General features: G+C 42.3%; 1 protein-coding gene across 1 annotated transcript in view; it reads left to right on the top strand.

Moving 5' to 3' along the window:
• TRPM3 (transient receptor potential cation channel subfamily M member 3) overlaps positions 1-19724 on the top strand; it is a 710253-nt gene that overhangs the window by 380632 nt on the left and 309897 nt on the right. The window contains exon 9 of the mRNA XM_073543729.1: positions 13326-13398. Within this exon, the coding sequence (XP_073399830.1) occupies positions 13326-13398 (73 nt within the window). The remainder of the gene's footprint in view (positions 1-13325; positions 13399-19724) is intronic.

The raw sequence follows: 19724 nt of genomic DNA, 5'->3' as shown, positions 1-19724 counted from the left end.
AAACCCCCTTTTATCACCCCTTAAGTAAAAATAATAAAATAAAAAAGTATTTATTTCCATTTTGCCATTAGGGTAAGGCTATGTGCACACGTATGCAGAAAATTTCGGCATGAAAACCGGACTCTTTCCCAGAAAACGCACGTTTTTTCTGCGAGTTTTCTGGGTATTTTCTGCGCGGTTTTTGCGCAAAAAATGTGCGTTTTTCATGCGTTTTTTTCCGGAGTGGTCCCAGCCTCATAGAAAATAGCTAGAAATTCAGAGTTTTCCATGAAATTAATGAGCATGCTGCGTTTTTTTCCGTGATGCGTTTTTTTTTGCAGAAAAACCGCATCAATATGCACAAAAAGTGCGGAATTCATTAAAATGAATGGGATGCTTCTTGTAAGCGTTTTTTAAGTGTTTTATTTGGTAACTTTATTTGAGCTAAAGTTAGGGTTGGGCTTGGGTTTGGGTTGGGCTTGGGTTAGGGTTAGAGCTAGGGCTGGACTACAGTTAGGGTTGGGCTAAAGTTAGGGTTAGGCTAAGGTTAGGGTTGGGCTAGGGTTAGAGTTGTTGTTATGGTTGGGATTAGGGTTAAGGGTGTGTTAGGGTTAGGTTTGTGGTTAGGGTTATTGTTAGAGTTGGGATTCGGATTAGGGGTGTGTTGGGGTTAGGGTTGTGGTTAGGGTTATGGTTGGGTTAGGATTAGGGGTAGGGGAGTGTTGGGGTTAGGGTTGGAGTTAGAATTGGCAGGGTTCCACTGTTTAGGTCCATCAGAGGGTCTCCAAATGCTACATGGCACCACCATTGATTCCAGCCAATTTTGCATTTAAAAAGTCAAACAGTCCTCCCTCCCTTCTGAGCACTGCCATGCACCCAAACATTGGCTTTCCACCACATACTGCATATTGGCGTACTCAGGAGAAATCGCACAACAATTTGTATGGTCCATTTTCTCCTGATACCCTTGTGAAAATAAAAGAAATGGTTCCAAATTAAATTTTTGGTCAAAAAAGTAAAACGTTCAATTTTTCCTTCCACATTGCTTTAGTTCTCGTGAAGTACCTCAAACACTAATAAACTCCTTGAATGTGATTTTGGGCACCTTGAGGGGTGCAGTTTGTAGAATGGTGTCACTTTTGGGTATTTTCTCTTATATTGACCCTCCAAACTCACTTCAAATGTGAGGTGATCTCTAAAAAACATGGTTTTGTAAATTTTGTAAATTTTGTTAGAAAAATGAGAAATCGCTGGTCAAATTTTAACCCTTATAGCATCCTAATAAAAAAAAAATTATGCTTCCAAAATTGTGCTGATGCAAAGATGGCATGTGGTACAAAGATATATATAGGGTACAAAAATTGAAAGTTTGTAAATTGCAAAATTTTCTAAATTTTTGCCAAATTTCCATTTTTTCATAAGTAAACGCAAGTTATATCGAATAAATTTTACCACTAACATGAAGTACAATATGTCAGGAAACAACAATCTCAGAGTCAGTGGGATGCGTTGAAGCTTTCTAAAGCTATAACCTCACAAAGTGACAGCGGTCAGAATTGTAAAAATTGGCTTGGTCATTAAGTACCAAATTGGCTTTGTCACTAAGGGGTTAAATTATGTGTAATAATGAGAAACAATACAGGAAAAAGTATTGAACACATGAAAAGAGAGAAGTACCAAAAGCTATGGAATGTCATGAAACCAGCTGAAATCTATCAGTAATTAGAAAGCAATCCTGCCACTTAGTGAAAAATAATATCTGCTGTTTCAACTGTTGGCCTGCCAAGGTGCCACTCAAGAAACATCTCATGATGGGTAAAACCACTGAGCTTACTCAAGAGCTTCGCATTGTTGCATAACGTACTGATGGCATTGGTTACAGGAGAATTTCTAAACTACTGAAGGCTACACTGAGCACTGTTGGGGCCATAATCCACAAGTGGAAAGAACATACCATAAACTGGCCATGACCAGGCGCTCCCTGCAAGATTCCAAACAGAGGGGTGAAAATGATTAGAATAGTTGTCCAAGAGCCAAGGACCACCTGTGGGGAGCTACAGAAAGGATTGGAATCAGCAGGTACAAGTGTTTCAAAGAAAACTATAAATAATGCACTCAACCTCCCTGTCATGTATGCACGTTCACCACACAAGACTCCAATGCTGAAGATAAAGCTTGTGTAATTATGTTTAAAGTTTGCTTTACAACATTTAAACAAGCCTGTGAAATGCTGAGAGAATATAGTCTAGTCAGGTGAGAACAAAATTTAACTCTTTGGATGCTAAAATACACATCATGTTTAGAAGCCAAACGGCACTGCATATCACCCCAAATACCCCATACCAATAGTGAACTTTGGAGGAGGGAACATCATGGTGTTGGGTTTTTTTTCAGCATACAACACTGGCAAACTTCATATGACTAATGGAAGGATAAATGTACAAATGTACCGGGACATTCTTGATAAAAATCTGCTGCCGTCTACCAAGATGATGAAGATGAAATGAGGGTGAACATTTCAGTTAGACAATGATTCCAAACACACAGCCAAGAAAACTCTCAATTGGTTTCAGAGGAAGAAAACAAAGCTGCTAGATTAGCCCAGGCAATCCGCTGACCTGAATCCAATAGAAATTTATGGAGAGAACTAAATCTGAGAGTTCGTAAAAAGAGACCATGGAACTTCTAGGATTTGAAAAGTGTTTGGAAGAATGTGCCAATGTCACACCTGAGCAATGCATGCGACTAGTTTCTCCATACAGAAAGCTGAAGCTGTCAGTACTAACAAAGGATTTTGTACAAAGTATTAAATAAATTTCAGTTAGCGTGTTCAATACTTTTCCCCTGTGTAATTTCTCATTATTAGTGATGGGTGAGCACTAAAATGCTCAGGTGCTCGTTGCTTGGGTCGAGCATATCAGAATGCTCAGGTGCTCGACCCGAGCAATGATCCCAATGTAAGTCTATGGTAAACTCAAGCATTTTTAAGGTGCCCCCGGCGGTCTTTAGAGGAACTAGAAATTGCAGTAATTGATGGCAACAGTGCACAAGTGACAAGGGAACATCATGGGGTAGACCCCTGGAAGCATTTTTGACTCCCAGGTCACTTCTGTGAACAATCTTGTCAGAGTCTTACGCCACTTTTACAGACTCACAATAAAAGAAAAACCAAAAGAAAACCAAAATGGATTTTCCTGGGAAATATGTTAAGGAACATTCTTTCCAGAGTAATGACTTGTATATAAGGCAAACTAAATAACCAAAAACAAAAATGCTTCTCCACACCTTGGGCTATGTTCACATGTAGCGTTTTTGAAAGTTTTTGAACTTTAGCATTGCTTTCAACAATGACAAATGCATTCACTGGGAAATGTAATTTTAACATTTTACAACCTTAGCTGGTCATGTGGTGTGTGACACATCATCTGACACATCGTATTTCATTTATGAAGGAGGGACTCTGAAAGTCACAAAGCCTATTTTTATAGGGCTATCAGGCGGCCTTTACTATTCATCTATCAGCCGGCTATGCTTTGTTGTTCCCATAAGTAAACAGTGGGTCTCCTATACTGTTATTGCCTATGCAGTGAGTGGCAGGGCTGCCAAAAATATATGTATTGAATGCATGGCCTGCCCTGCCCCAAATTTTGACACACCCCAATAACCCTTTGAAGAGACATACAGGAGGGCCACCTGAAAGCAATGTTTCCATTATTAGGAACTTGGTACTCCCATACTGTTGGCCTATGCATTGAATGCAAGGCCTGCCCTGCACCAAATTTAGATGCACCCCAATACCCCTTTGAAGAGACATACAAGAGGGCCACCTGAAAGCAATGTTCCCATTATTAGGAAGTTAGTAGTCCCATACTGTTTGCCTATGCAGTGAATTGCAGTGTTGAGGCTGAAGAACCTGCAGTGGAGAATTGCAGTGTTGTGGCTGAAGTACCTGCAGTGGAGAATTGCAATATTGAAGCTGAAGAACCTGCAGTGAATTGCAGTGTTGAGGCTGAATAATTGGCATTGGAGGATTGCAGTGTTGAGGCTGAAGAATCTACAATGGAGAATTGCAATGTTGATGCTTTCTTGACGGTGTTTGAAAGAGTCACCAATAGGGAGAAACTCCTGCCTGCACAGGTCGTGGCGCCATACTTGATGGGGGAACCCCAGAAAGCATACTATGATTTAGATTTGCAGGATGCTAAAGAGTGTGGCAAGCAAAAAACGGCGATTCTTGCACACTTGGGGGTAACAATAACTCTCAGGGCCTAGCCGGTTCACCGTTAGGTGTATCACCAGGACAAACCACTGCACTCCCAAATGTTTGACCTGTTGCACCTGGTCCAGAAGTGGCTGCATCCAGAGTCCTCTATACCTGCGCAGATGGTAGAATAGGTGGTGATGGACCGCTTTGCGGACTTCCTGCTGAGGCCCGAACAGACTTGGGTTGCTCAGGGTGATCCCCGAAATGCAGAATAACTGGTCGCACTGGTCGAGAGATATCAGGGGATGGAAGGTTCTGTGGGAAAGCAGCCCACTCCATACTGGGGGTCCCAACAGGGGGCGGAGGCCCAAAAGGGGTAGGTCTCCCATACCATTTGCCTATGTAGTGAATGCAAGAGCTGCCACAAATTTGGATACACCCCAATACTCCTTGGAAGAGACGTGGAGGAGGGCCTCATAAAACAATTTTCCCATTATTAGGAAGTGAGTCTCCCATACAGTTTGCCTATGCAGTGAATGCAATGGCTGCCAAAAATTTGGTCGCACCCCAATACTCCTTTGACAAGATATGGAGAAGGGCTTCATAAAAAAAGTTCCCATTAGAAAGGAACGGGTCTCCTATACTTATAATGCCCATGCACTAAGTGTATGGATTGACAAACATTTACCACTGGGAGGTATACATGAACATACTGTATAAAGATTTTTTTGGTATGGGCATCATAAACACCCTTTAAAAAAATTATGTGGGTGTTGATGTGGTGGTATAAGATGAGGATGAGGAGAAGGAGAAGGACAACAGCAAATAGTCAAAATCATGAAGCGTATAACCATGTGTGGGTGTGAATAGGTGCATGGGAATAGACCTCCTAAAAAAGGCACTGGATTTCAGTTTATGTTACGCTGTTATCATTTGGTGGTGTAGAGAAGTCTGGCCCAATCCAGCCCTTGTTCATTTTTATAAGAGACAGCCTGTCAGCATTTTCAGTTGTCAGGCGGATGCGCTTATCAGTTATAATTCCACCAGCAGCACTAAAAACCGCTCTGACAAAATGCTAGTGGCAGTGCAGGCCAGGACCTCCAACAGAGAGCCAGTTCATACCACGAGGATACCCAATAATTATAAGGCACAGAGGAATCACAGAGGGCGTTGGTACGGTCAGCATCTTCCAAAACTTTGTACTCCTTGTGAGAGTACCCCGCACCTCAGGGCCAGTACAATAGGAGGGTCTGAGAAAACTCTTCCAGAACTTTGCCAGTTTTCCCCTGCCTCTGCTGAATTGTAGTTGTGTCTCTCTCACCTGTACTCCTTCGTTGTCCAACGAACTGTGATCTCTGCCACCAGCGTTTTGAGATGGGAATTTTTTTAATAATTCCGCAACAAGGGCCCTCTGGTACTGCCCCATTTTATTAGACCTGTCTGCCTCTGGAATAAGAGATAGAAAGTTCTCCTTGTAGCGTGGCTCTAGAAGTGTCACCAACCAGTAATGACTGTCACCCAAAATTTAGGGAAAACGAGGGTCAAGGGAAAGGCAGCGCAACATAAACTCAGCCATGTGTGCCAGACTGCTAACAGGCAAGGCTTCCGTGTCCTCACCAAGAGGATGACTGACCATGCTCTTCTCCTCCTCCTCCCTGTCTTTAGCCCATCCACACTGAACAGATGGTATGACAGTTGTGCTTGTAGCACCGTCTATAGCAAATGAAAGTAGCTCCTGTTCTTTCTCCTCCTCCTCTTCCTCATTGTCACCCAATCCACATTGGGATGAGATGAGGCTGGGCTGTGTGTAATCAGCCTGTATGGTTCCTTGCTCCATCTCATCATCATCTCATCGTGCTCTGCTTGCAATGCATCCTCTTTGATTGTGAGCAGAGAGCGTTTCAGAACACAGAGAAGTGGGATGGTGACACTAATTATGATGCTCAGCATCTTGGTGAAGTCCTCAAAGTTTTGAAGGATGGTACATATGTCTGAAATCATGTCCACTCCTGAGGTCTTATGTGTGGAGTCTGAACTGAATACCAATGGCCTAGTTGATGCTGGTAGTTAACAACTGCCCTCTTCTGCTCACAAATCCTTCCCAACATCTGCAGTGTAGAGTTCCGACACGTGGGGACATCACACAACAGTTGGTGAGCCAGAAGCTGCTGAAGTTTGGCAAGGGTGGCGGAAACTGTAGCTGACTTTTTAAAATGTGCACACAGGTGGCGTACTTTGATAAGCAGATCCAGCAGCTCCAGGTAGGTTTTGAGAAACTGCTGAACCACGAGGTTAAGCACATGGTCCAGGCATGGTACGTGTGTGAGCTTGCCTTGCCTCAGAGTCACCACCAGGTTCCAGCCATTGTCACACATGACCATGCCTGGCTGTAGGTTCAGCGGTATCAGCCACAGATCTGCGAGCTCTTTCAGAGCTGTCTACAACTTTTCAGCATTGTGTGGTTTGTCACCTAAGCATATTAGCTTCAGAACAGCTTGTTGCCACTTGGCTGAGGCAGTGATGCAGTGCTTCCAGCTTGTGACTGATGTGGTCATTTTGGAGATGGAGGCTGAAGAGGAGTAGGAGGAGGTGCAGGAGCTGTAGACTGTGGGGGAGGATGTGTTCCATCCCAAGGTCCAACTGGGTCCTGGCTTCCACTATGTTTACCCAGTGTGCCGTCAGCGAGATGTACTGTCCCTGCCCACAAGCACTTGTCCACGTGTCCGTGGTTAGGTGGACTTTCCCAGTAACTACATTGTTGAGGGCACAGCTAATATTGTGGCACACGTGCTTGTGTAAAGCAGTGACGGCACAGCGGGAGAAACAGTAGCAGCTGGGGACTGAGTACCGAGGGACGGCCGCCGCCATCAGGATGGGGAAAGCTTCCGTGTCCACGAGCCTAAAAGGCAATATATCAAGCGTAAGCAGTCAAGAAATGTGTGAATTTAGTAGTGTGGCCTTTGGGGCGTTGGCTGCGTATTTGCGCTTGCGTTCCAAGGACTGGGGTAAGGACAACTGAACACAGCACTGTGACAAGGACGTGGACTTGCTTGCTGATGGTGCAAGTTGAGTGGGTGCAACGACAGGTGCAGGGCAGGAGGCATCTTTTTCCATGCACCATGGACAGGGGATTGGCTTGTGTTAGGAGTCGGATTCCTGTGTTTACTCAGCAGGGATCCAGATCCTCACATTCTGCACTCTCCTCCTATTTTGCCACTGCAGAGGAGATTGGAGAGGAGATTCCCTTGCAGCAAATCTCTCCTGAGGCTAAGTCCTTCTGTCCTCTTACTGGGCATGCTCATGGGACGATCTCCCATTGGAGATCGTGAGTCATTTGCTCAGGTCCCGCTCCAGTTTTCATTGGTCCATCTCAGAGATATGGAAGCATGCAGAAGGTCCCGGCTACTATAAAAGGCGCGCATGGCTGTTTCGCCATGCGCTAGTGTAGTCATACTTGCTGCTGTGTGTATGAGGACGGATGCATGATTCTGGTGACTGACTCATTTGAAACCCCTTCCCTCTGATATTACGCATGTGAATAGGGACTGAGTTGGTTTCAGCGCCAGCACTCCTCTGATTCAACTCGCACAGCTGCTAGCGTCCGACATTGCGCTTGCGCCTTGCCTTTGTCGTTTGGCGGCAGTGTCCACGCCGCGCTGCAGTAGCAGCCTCCTTTGCATTTGCAGTTGCAACGTCACACACACGGTAGGTCTAGACGGACGTAGTGCTGCCGTCTTGGGCTACTCTTGTGACCGTATACCGTGTGTGCGTTTTTTACTGTGTTCTGTGACAACAGGCTCAGTTATTTGTGTTTATACTTTTGGCATCTCCATGAGTTTAACTGAGATTGCTCTGCACACCTGGGTGGAGTTTAACCCCGTGTGCAATTCTGCCATATTGCTCCTGCCACCACCTAGCAGCGGTTATTTCACCTACTGCACGGTGGACCCCAAGCGGCGAACGCACTTTATTTATATTTTTATTTAGTGCGTTCCGCCGTTCCTAACATTATACTAGCGCCAGGGTCTGGCTAGTGATGGCAGAACAGCAGCAACTCTTACAGTGTATTCGGCATCTTGAGGGCCGGCTGGCCACTCTTGAGAGGGCTCTCTCAGCTGCACAATCCACCGAAGCTGCTGTAAAGGCAATCACATACGCGGTTTCCCGTATGTCCACGTCCTCCCCCGCGCCGACAGTTACCCGCCTCCCGTTGCTCGATAAATTTTCTGGCGATGGCGCCTCCTGTAGGGGTTTCATCAGCCAGTGCTCCATTCAGCTAGAGTTACTGGCTGCGCGATTCCTTACGGAACGGGCCAAGGTGGGGTTTATTGTCTCCCTGCTGTCGGGCAAAGCGTTGAAGTGGGCTACGCCACTATGGGAGCGTGGTGACCCAGAGGTCCGGACCGCTGCTCATTTTCTAACAGCTATTAAGCAGGTCTTCCTCGGTCCACGGGTCATGCACGATACTTCTCTTCAGCTTCTAGCTTTGACTCAGGGTGCTCTCTCGGTTAGTCAGTATGCCGTCCGTTTTCGGACACTGGCTTCCGAGTTGGAGTGGTCTGATAAAGCCCTCATCCCTGTGTTTTGGAGAGGTTTGGCAGAGCAAGTAAAAGATGCTCTCTCCACTGGAGAGGTTCCTGCCAGTTTGGAAGAGCTGATTGCCATTTCCACCCGCATTGACCTCCGTTTTTAGGAGCGCGATATGGAGCATGCTCAATCCAAACGGAAGGTTACTCCGGCTCCCAATTTTTTTGAGCCTCTGGAACCACCCGAGCCAGAGGTTCTACCTCCAGAGCCCATGGAGGTGTCTCGCGCCGTTCTTCAGGCGTGTCCAGCACAAGACTCCAGTCGCGGTCTTATTTGTCAACACGTGGGGTCTCAGAACAACTGTGCCCTGCAACGGCCAGATTCTGTACTGCCGGGTAAGACACTTGTTCCTCCCCACCTTCGGCTGAAGGTTCTTGCTTGGGCACACACGTCCAGGAGGGTTGGTCACTGCGGCTATATGCAGACCACAAAACTCCTGGCAGGGTCTTACTGGTGGCCGCACAGGGCTCGGGATGGTAAAAAATATATTCGGGCCTGCGCCTTTTGTGCTCGGAATAGCCTCTTTAAGCAAAGAGCGGAGACGCCTGCCGACACACGGTGGCGTTCCACTTTAACTTCCGCTCCCACTGTCTCCCATGGGCCCCTTCTCAGACCTGGCGATCTTGCCACCCCTGAGGCCTTACACGAGTTCAGGGTCTCTCTGTCATCTACCGGGACATCAGACTTGCCTGCGGACGAGTCTGAGGCCTAAACCTCTTACGGGCACAAGTTGGTGGATCGTAAGGCTTAGGGAGGGGGGCCCTAGGAGGGGGGTAATGTTAGGAGGGATCCAGCAGGGATCCAGATCCTCACATTCTGCACTCTCCTCCTATTTTGCCACTGCAGAGGAGATTGCCTTGCAGCAAATCTTTCCTGAGGCTAAGTCCTTCTGTTCTCTTACTGGGCATGCTCATGGGAGATCGGGAGTCATGTGCTCAGGTCCCGCTCCAGTTCTCATTGGTCCATCTCAGAGATCTGGAAGCGTGCAAAAGGTCCCGACTACTATAAAAGGCGCGCATGGCTGTTCCGCCATGCGCTAGTATAGTCATACTTGCTGATGTGTGTATGAGGACGGATGCATGATTCTGGTGACTGACTCATTTGAAACCCCTTCCCTCTGATATTACGCATGTGAATAGGGACTGAGTTAGTTTCAGCGCCAGCACACCTCTGATTCAACTCACACAGCTGCTAGTGTCCGACATTGCGCTTGCGTCTTGCCTTTGTCGTTTGGCGGCAGTGTCCATGCCGCGCTGCAGTAGCAGCCTCCTTTGCGTTTGCAGTTGCAACGCCGCGCACATGGTAGGTCTAGACAGACGTAGTGCCACCGTCTTGGGCTACTCCTGTGACCGTATACCGTGTGTGCGTTTTTACTGAGTTCTGTGACTACAACAGGCTCAGTTATTTGTGTTTGTACTTTTGGCATCTCCGTGAGTTTAATTGAGATTGCTCTGTACACCTGGGTGGAGTTTAACCCCGTGTGCAATTCCGCCATATTTCTCCTGCCACCACCTAGCAGCGGTTATTTCACCTACTGCACGGTGGACCCCGAGCGGCGAATGCACTTTATTTATATTTTTATTTAGTGCGTTCCACCATTCCTAACATGTTTGTATGCACAACAGCGGAAGAAGCAGTGGTGTCACCCGCAGACACTCTTCGTGGACCCTGGGGTTCGGCCCACCAAGTCGGTTGCTTTGCTACCATGTTCCTGATCATGCTGGTGGTGGTCAGGCTACCCCTGCTGATGTTGGCCTGTCAGGTGGTGCAAATGGCCTTTTTGGGGTTATCAGCAGAGTCTTTAAAAACAACCAGACTTGGGAAGACCTAACAGTTGTACTGGCAACTTCCGTCATGTTGGTGTTACCGGGAACAGTTGCCTGCCTTCTGTCTGTGGCAATCATATTGCTTCTTCCTGCCTTTTTGTGTGCTATGCCTCCCTCCCCCTGTGTGCTGCTGTCCTCGCTCTGCAAGTCCTCCTGCTAGCTTGAGTCAATTACTATATCATCCACCACCTCGTTCTCCACTTCTGCACCCTGGTCCTCCTCCTGACTTTCTGGCAATTGTGTCTCATCATCGTCCACCTCTTGTGACACTTTCCCACTGTCACCTTCGTGTGACTGTGGATGTTCAAATATTTGGGCATCGCTACATGCGATTTCCTCTTGCCCCATTTCAAGTGGACCGGGCAAGAGGCCCGAATCTACAAATGGAAAAGTGAACAGCTTTTCGGTGTGTCCAAGTGTGAGATCAGTTGTCTCCGGGCATTTGGCATGGTGGGAGGAAGGAGGATCAGGGTGAGGAATATGGTTGAATTTGGACTGAACTTATATGTGATATGTGTGATGAAAAACCCCAGTTTGAAATATCTGGCCTGTAGGTAACAATTTTTTTCAGCAAACTGGTGTCAATAACTTGACTAAGACACTGTGACAAAATTTAAATTGAGGCCTGAAATGGCACAACTTTGACCGCACTGACATGCAATCTGTGTAGCGGACAAACCCCAGTGTAAAATAGCTGGCCTGTAGGTAACTTTTTTTCCAGCAAACTGGTGTCAATAACTTGCCTAAGACACTGCAACAAAATTTAAATTGAGGCTTGAAATGGCACAATTTTGACCTCACTGATATGTGATCTGTGTGGCGGACAAACCCCAGTTTAAAATAGCTGCTTTTTTACCGCTGTCATATGGAAAGGATCTGGCTGTATTCTGCAGTGCCAACAAGCAAATGAAGCAGAAAAACTGTGTTTTCTGGATTGCTTTCAAAGAAAATAATCAGGAAGATCCAAAAAAAATTATTCCTGGCCCCTGATACCTGGTGCTTTGTCTATAAATATCTGTGATAGGCAGCAGCAGACAAAACTCGAATGGACCCTCTTGCTTTAAGCACTGCAGTCTGCCACATACACTGCCTGCCTGCCTAGCACTGATATCTATGCAGCTATTAGTCCTTAGAAGGATTGTTAGTTGAGATGGATCTGTGTATTATATGTGGTATACCCACACTAACAACGAAGCAAACAAATCTCTCCCTAGATCAGCAGCAACTATCCCTACACTGTGTGATTCCGGAGCTGACTGTGACAAGCAGGGCGGCGCCAGGTCTGATACAAACCTGATGACGCTATGCAGCCAGCCCATCACTGTAATGCCATAACCAATATGGCTGCGGCATTATAGTGTGTGGCAGACAATCCCTGCATGTTCATTGGCTCTCTAAAGAGCATCAAACATGCAAGGCAGGGACCCGAGCCTCCGTCGAGCAACCCCAGAAATACTCGTCGAGCTCCGAGCACTGCAATACTCAAGGTGAGCACCGAATAGTGACGAGCATGCTCGTTCATCACTACTCATTATTACACATAACTTAATTTATGTGCATATCTATGGTTTAATTATTTGCCTGTGTGAATTGGATTGGTTGTTATCTACATCTGGTGAGAATTTCAAACTAGATAGAAAATAGATTCATAGACTCATCGCCTGATTAGAACTTTATGTTTATTTATTAGTTGAATGTATTTACATGCTATATATACTGTATAGCTGGAATATATTTAAAGGAACTTGTCATTTACCATCATCATTAATGTCCTTAGTACTGGATTCTTCCTTGTAGAGAAGCTAGAAGCCTTTATTCATACTTTCATAACGTTCTACTTTTGGTGAAATTAATATATTTTGATTCCTTTGTATTTTCTGCAATGGAATTTGCGTTTTCTACAGTGAAATTTTTTTAAATAAATTTTTATTATACCCTAACCAGTAAAATCAGGACAGCTGTCTCTAGGAATGATCAAATTGATGCAATGGTAATCGAGTTTGTGTCAAATTTTCTGAAATTCATAGAATTTACCATTTCATATGCATGAATAGCCCAAAAAGTGCCTTCTTCCATTTACACATTGCAGAGGATTCCATCAGCAAAAAAGGCTTGGGTGTGCCCTTGTGGGCCTCCCAGCAATGCCTTGCAGCTTTCATTTCACATGGTATAGCGCAGTCAATATGAATGGACTATGAAAACCTATATAAAAGCTGAGACAAGAAATGTAGCAGCCGTTTTTGGGTGATTTAGGATAAAGAGAAGACATCAATGATTACAGCTCAACAATAGATATATGATGAAAAAGTCCCAAAGCACTGGACATAAACTCTTCACATTTCTGTGTTGTATAACTGCAGCAGTGAAGAAGATGAGTGTAGTAGTCTGTGAATAATACAGAGAATTAATAGAAACAATTGATAGTGCTAACAGCTGCAGAGCCAGATTCAGGCCGGGGTCACACTAGCGTATGGCATCGGAGGCTTACTATGTTTTTTCTTATGATGATTACTATATACGGTATGCATGTAACATCAGGGTAACATTATGGTCATTAAATGCCTGAAAAAACAGTGACAGAGCCTTAAAAATTTAACATACAGTATCATCATAATTATAATAATTTTGCAATGTGTTTTACATTTTTGCAAATTGATTCCAAGAATTCATCTAATCATTGGTCTTACCTCAATAACAATCATACAACCCTTCTTTTCCTTATCTTTCAGATTACAGTGTTCCGGATGGGATCAGAAGGTCATCAAGATATTGATTTAGCAATCTTGACAGCTCTTCTAAAAGGTGATTATAAAACATCAATATAAATATGAAAAAATACTTCAACAATATCTTCATAGAAATTTATATAATACAGACATTTATCTGTATTATCCTAATGCATTCATTGCTGACATGATATTATTTAGAGCAAGTGGTCTGTATCATATGACTCTCTAGCTGTTATAAATTTGCCAGCCTTAGGATGTCACGACAATCTGCATCTTTCATGGCTTTCATGATGTGCAAGGACCTGTAATTTGAAAAAGCAGGTTGTAGATTACAGATAGAAAGCACGCGCTGGTAATATACAAGATGTTGCGGTCAAACAACACAAATACAGCTCTGGCAAAAATTAAGAGACCACTGCAAAATTTTCAGTTTGTCTGATTTTTCTCTTTATAGGTATATTTATGAGTAAAATGTAAATTGCTCTTTTATTCTATAAACTACTGACAACATATCTTCGAATTTCCAAGCACTAAATTTTGTATTTATTTTCACAAAATGAGAAATGGTCAAAATAACAAAAAAATGCATTGTTTGCAGACCTCAGAAATCAATATTTTGTGGCATAACCATGATTTTTATTCACAGCTTTCATGTTTCTTGGCATGCTTTCCACCAGTCTTTTCACACTGCTTTTGGGTGACCTTATGCCACTCCTGGTACAAAAATTTAAGTTCTTCTTTGTTTGATGTCTTGTGACTATCCATCATCCTCTTGATTACATTCCGAGGTTTTCAATGGGGTTCTGGTCTGGAGATTGGGCTGCCCATGACAGGGATTTGATGTGGTGGTCTCTTCATCCACACATTGACCTAGCTGTGTGGCATGGCGCATTGCCCTGCTGGAAAAAACAGTCCTCAGAGTTGGGAACTTTGCCTGAGCAGAAAGAATCAACTGTTTTTCATCTCCTTTGGCATGGATAAAAGTTATTTTTTCATTCCTATTACTTTTGGGATATTACTAGCACTTGTTTTACCATCCAGCTTGTCCTATTGTCAGAGGATTGTGAACACCACAGCAGGGTTTTTTATGCTTTCCTTCATTAAATAAGATTTGGTTCAGGTGATCACCTAATCAAAAGCACATTAAGTAGAATGAGGTGTCCTCTGGTTGGAATTCAACTGACACTGGAATGGAAAGGCTGTCAGACATGTAGAGAAGCTGATTTTTATAAAATTGTGCACTGGTCTATAATTTTTGCCAGAGCTGTATATGTTTATACACACACATCTATCTATCTATCTATCTATCTATCTATCTATCTATCTATCTATCTATCTATCAGCATAAAGTGAGTATATCCTCTATGGAGAGTAAGATTTTAATCAATATTTTATTGAACAAGTTCCCAAATTTTGACAAAACTGAGCTGCATAGAAAATATTTTAACCCATAACATGAAAGTAAGGTTAATAATATACTGTAACTTTCATTATAAAATCTTCAGTTTTACTCAAATTAATTGAGGCAAAAATGAATACACCAAACATCAAACAGTACTACATGTAGTATTGTATATGACTATGACCACCATGATTTTTAAGGACAACACCAAGGCGTTGAATGAACAAGTTGACGACATATTGCAACAATTTGTTCCATTCTTCAAGAATTACCTCTTTTATAGCCTGGATGTTGGATAGAGAGCGATGCTCAACTTGTCTCTTCCGAATTCCCGATAGGTGTTCAGGTTGGATTCAGATTATGAAACAAACTTGAGCAGTGAATCACTTTCACCCCCTCTTAATCAGAAATGCAACAAATATTGGATTTTTGGTGCATGGATTTTTGGTGCTTTGTGGAAGACACCCATGAATGCACTTCCTTTGCAGCATATGCTATATTGTGTTACGGGAACACTTACCCTATTTGGCTTTCTACTTCTTTGACTAGCCGCAGTGAACTTGCATAACAATTTTTTCAACTCTTCTCTTCATGATCTAGATAAGGGAACTGAATCTAAATTACTCAAATTTGCAGACAATGCAAAGCTAGGAGTCAACAGTGTGTTGCAGCAGCAAGGAAAGGCAAACACAGTTCTAGGATGTATTAAGAGAAGCATAGAGTCTAGATCATGTGAAGTAATTATCGCCCTCTACTCCTCCTTGGTCAAGCCTCATCTGGAATACTGTGTCCAGTTCTGGACATTTAAAAAAAAGACATTGAAAAACTGGAGCAAGTTCAGAGAAGGATGGTGAGCGGACTGCAAAGTATGTCTTAACTTGAAATAAAAGAAGGCTAAGAGGAGATTTAATAGCTGTCAATAATTTTATGAAGGGATGTCACAGTGTAAATGGATCATCATTATCCTCATTCGCACATGGAAACATGAGAAGCAATGGAGTGAAACTGAAAGGGAGCAGATAGAGTTTAGACATTAGGAAAAACATTTTGACAGTGAGGGTGATCAATGAATGGAACAGGCTGCCACAAGAGGTGGTGAGTTCTCCTTCAATGGAAGTCTTCAAACAGAGGCTGGAAAGACATCTGTCTGAGATGGTTTAGTGAATCCTGCATAGACCAGGGGGTTAGACTCAATGACCCTTGAGATTCCTTCCAACTTTAACAATCTATGATTCTATGATCAAAAGATGCTCCTGTTTAGGTGCTAGCTTCCACGTTCAGCCTGGATGTCTCTATGACATGGTTGCAGTTCTATCTTTGTAAAATTGTTGTATCACTTTTGCTGCAGTATTCTGATGAGTAAAGTTTTGATGATTTTGTTGTAGCCTTCACCTTTCTTGTGTAAATAAATTATTTTATTTTTCAGGATTTGTGACATTTCTCTTCCATGTGGTGCCATTGCTAAAAGCATGAAATGGGAAGGGGTTTCTTTTGTTAAGTAGTGCTCTTTTATAGTCAGTTGTCTACTGGACACCTGTTTAATTAATAATTAGACTTTCCTGTAGTTGAATTTTTGGTAATTAGAATTTTTTAGACTGAACTTTAGCTTTTCTCTTGAGACTTTCATTGAGATGTACTTATTTTTGCAACATGGTCTTGAATTAATTTGTTAGGAAAATTACTTTTTTGGGTGTGCAAAATTGCAAATCGTGTTTGTTATCAATGGCTCATTTTGTGTAAGTGTTTAGTATTATGGTATCCCATAGAAAATGGTGATTCTGAAAGAAAACTAAAGGTTTTCTGACAAATCTGTTGGAATGTACTCATTTATGTTGAAAACTGTATATACACTGAATTGACATTTTATTAGAGATATATGCCTTTCATGATTGGGTCTTCCCTGTATGGAATTTAGTAATGTGATCTCGGACTGCAGCATAAAATCAATTGAGCAAGCTTCAGTGCAAATCCTCATTAGAATGGAAAAGCAATCTGACCAACTTTGAACGATCCATGGCCATTGGTGATACAGTAACCAGGGCCAGTATTTTAAGTGTAAACCTTTTGGTCGGGTTTTCTCAAGGGATAGTATACAGAGAATCGTGTGATCATGAAAAAACATACAACAGAAAGGGTTCCTGTGGATGTAAACAACTCATCAAAAAGGGAGTCAGAAGAAGAGGTCAATACATAACTCATTGTTCCTTTTGAAAAATGGGCTACAACAGCAGGTGATCAGTTCACATGACATTATTGTCTAAGAGAAAGAAAAAGAAAACACTCATGTTGGCAAAAAAATGAGTATAAATTGGATCTCTGAGCAGCGGAAAAACATTATCTTGTCAGTGGAATTCAAATTTTGGCTACACAATGCTGATGAGGGTGGAAGAACTTAGTACAAGCAGCATGAATCAAAAACCAATTGTCATGAGTCAACAGTTTAGGCAAACAAGTCCATCCCTTCATAGCAGATGTTTACCCCATGGAAGAAGGACAATTTCTGCAGGACAAAGTACCATGCCACATGTATCATATATTCATAGATTGGTTCCAGAATCGGGAGTTTTTCTGGTTCCCTGGCCCTCATAATCCACAATCTTAAGCTTATCACTGTGAAGAGGTAGAGAATATCAAGACCTACACCTCTCTACAGGAGCAATTGCAAGAAGATATCATATTGCAATTCTCGGCCAATATTCCTGCAGTATAATGTCAATACCTACAGTAGTAGAATGTAGGCCACAAAGAATTGCTTTGGTTCTGAAAGTCAAGAGGCCAATGCACTACTAGATGAATGTCTTCAATAAAGTGTCCATCAAGTAAATATACAAAAAAGTACTGAAACCTACCTGTTTAATCATTGATTTCAGATTTTCATTCGGCCACATTCGACAATTTGATGAATGGACAAACATTCCCTGCAAGGATGGGGGAACCAAGTCCTTAAAGAGGATCTTTCATCAAAGATTTCTTATTAAGCTGAACATATAATGTAGCAGTGGCTGCAGAGAAGAATAAAACATTATTTTTCTTTTTAATTTCTCCTCTCCCTTGTGGAGTTATTAGCGACCAAAATATTTGGGGTGAAATCGTTAACTTTAGTTAAGTCCAAGTGGGTGTTATCAGATACTTTTCATTGGGGTGGTATACTTCTTCTCCTTGTGTGAGTTGTTATCTGATAACACCCACCTGAACTTTGCAAAAGTTAACTCTTTAGGTGCCAAATTTTTTGATTGCTAATACCTCCACAACCCACAACCGAGAGGTGAAGTAAAAATACAAATACGAAAAAAGTTTTATGCTGCTGTGCAGCCATGTGTTCAGTTGAACAAGAAAAATTTGATAAATTTGATGAAAGGTCCTATTTTAAGGGAACCTGTCACTAGGTTTTCCCCATATAAATAGTCCCTGTATTTTTTTAATGGGATAATAGGATATTATAAAAATTCTTGGAAGTGCTTTTGTCCATATAGTGTGTCCATGTGGATTCCCATGAAGTTCAGGATTATCTTCTAGTAATTAATATTTATCCTAACTGATTTACTTATCACTTTCATAGTGTCGTTATTGAACATGCAGTTGGGGTCCACAGTCCAATCTGTGATAAATATTTCTCATTATGTTCCATGTTAAACTAAACAAGCAGCAAGTGCCTTTTTATTATAGTATTTTACTTCTGATGGAACATAGTTTTTGATATTTTTACTTATCCTTCAAAATGTAACATTTCTGAGTGAAAAACAGCAAAAGTCTGTATTAACAGATGTATTTGAGCTCCATGTCATGATCGGCTGACCGCTATAACGCAAGAAAACTGTTAGCAACCCTTGAAACATTTGCAGCACTTGAAATAGATATGGTAATCATGGGCTGAGAATGATTACAAAGGGAACCCAGGAAATCCCCCGGCAATAATACACACTGATGTCTACAGAATCTCTGATGTGAGAGATTTTACTAACTTCTATTCTTTTATTAACATAATACAAGGGAAAACGTACTGGTGATTATGTATTCAAATGGCAGGGAAAAGAGTAGAATGTGAAGATGACATGCACCACTTATATCTGCATAATTTGGCTTCATTACTTGCTACACGCATTTCAATACACGTCCAAAAATCTTTTTTTTCTGAAGACACAGGCCCATTGGACTTCACTGTTCTTGGCTAATATTTAACCTCTTTGACACCAAGCCTGTTTTCTCCTTAATGACCAGGCCAATTTTTACAATTCTGACCACTGTCACTTTATGAGGTCATAACTCTGGAAAGCTTCAATGGATCCTGGTGATTCTGAGATTATTTTCTCGTGACATATTGTACTTTATGATAAAATTTATTCGATATGATTTGCATTTATTGGTGAAAAAAATGGAAATTTGGCAAAAATGTTGAAAATTTTCAAACTTTTAATTTTTATGCCTTTAAATCAGACAGTAATCTCGCACAAAATAGTTAATTAATAACATTTCCCACATGTCTACTTTACATCACCACAATTTTGGAACCAACATTTTTTTTTGTTAGGAAGTTATAAAGGTTAAAAGTTGACCAGCGATTTTTCATTTTTTCAGCAAATTTTACAAAACCATTTTTTAGGGACCACATCACTTTTGAAGTTATTTTGAGGGGTCTATATGAAAGAAAATACCCAAAAGTGGCACCGTTCTAAAAACTGCACCCCTCAAGGTGCTCAAAACCACATTCAAGAAGTTTATTTCAAATAAATCATTTTCGCTCCAAATTTTGCAGTTACATAAGGGTAAAAGGAGAAATTGCACCATACAATTTGTAAATGACCCCATTTTACCAATTAAACCTCTCAATGAATTCATCTAGGGGTACAGTGATTATATTGACACCACAGGTGTGTCACAACCTTTTATATCATTGGGCAGTGAATAAAAAATAATTTACATTTTTATCACCAAGATTGTGTGTTAGCCCCAAGTTTTACATTTTCACACTGGGAAATGGGTAAAAATTGCACCAGAAT

Source organism: Dendrobates tinctorius, unplaced genomic scaffold (genome assembly GCF_039654945.1).
Source record: "Dendrobates tinctorius isolate UK_male_01 unplaced genomic scaffold, ASM3965494v1 ptg000134l, whole genome shotgun sequence".
NCBI classification, from domain to species: Eukaryota; Metazoa; Chordata; class Amphibia; order Anura; family Dendrobatidae; genus Dendrobates; species Dendrobates tinctorius.
The sequence above is the reverse complement of the archived record's forward strand: the minus strand, read 5'-3'. Positions and strand labels throughout refer to the sequence as shown.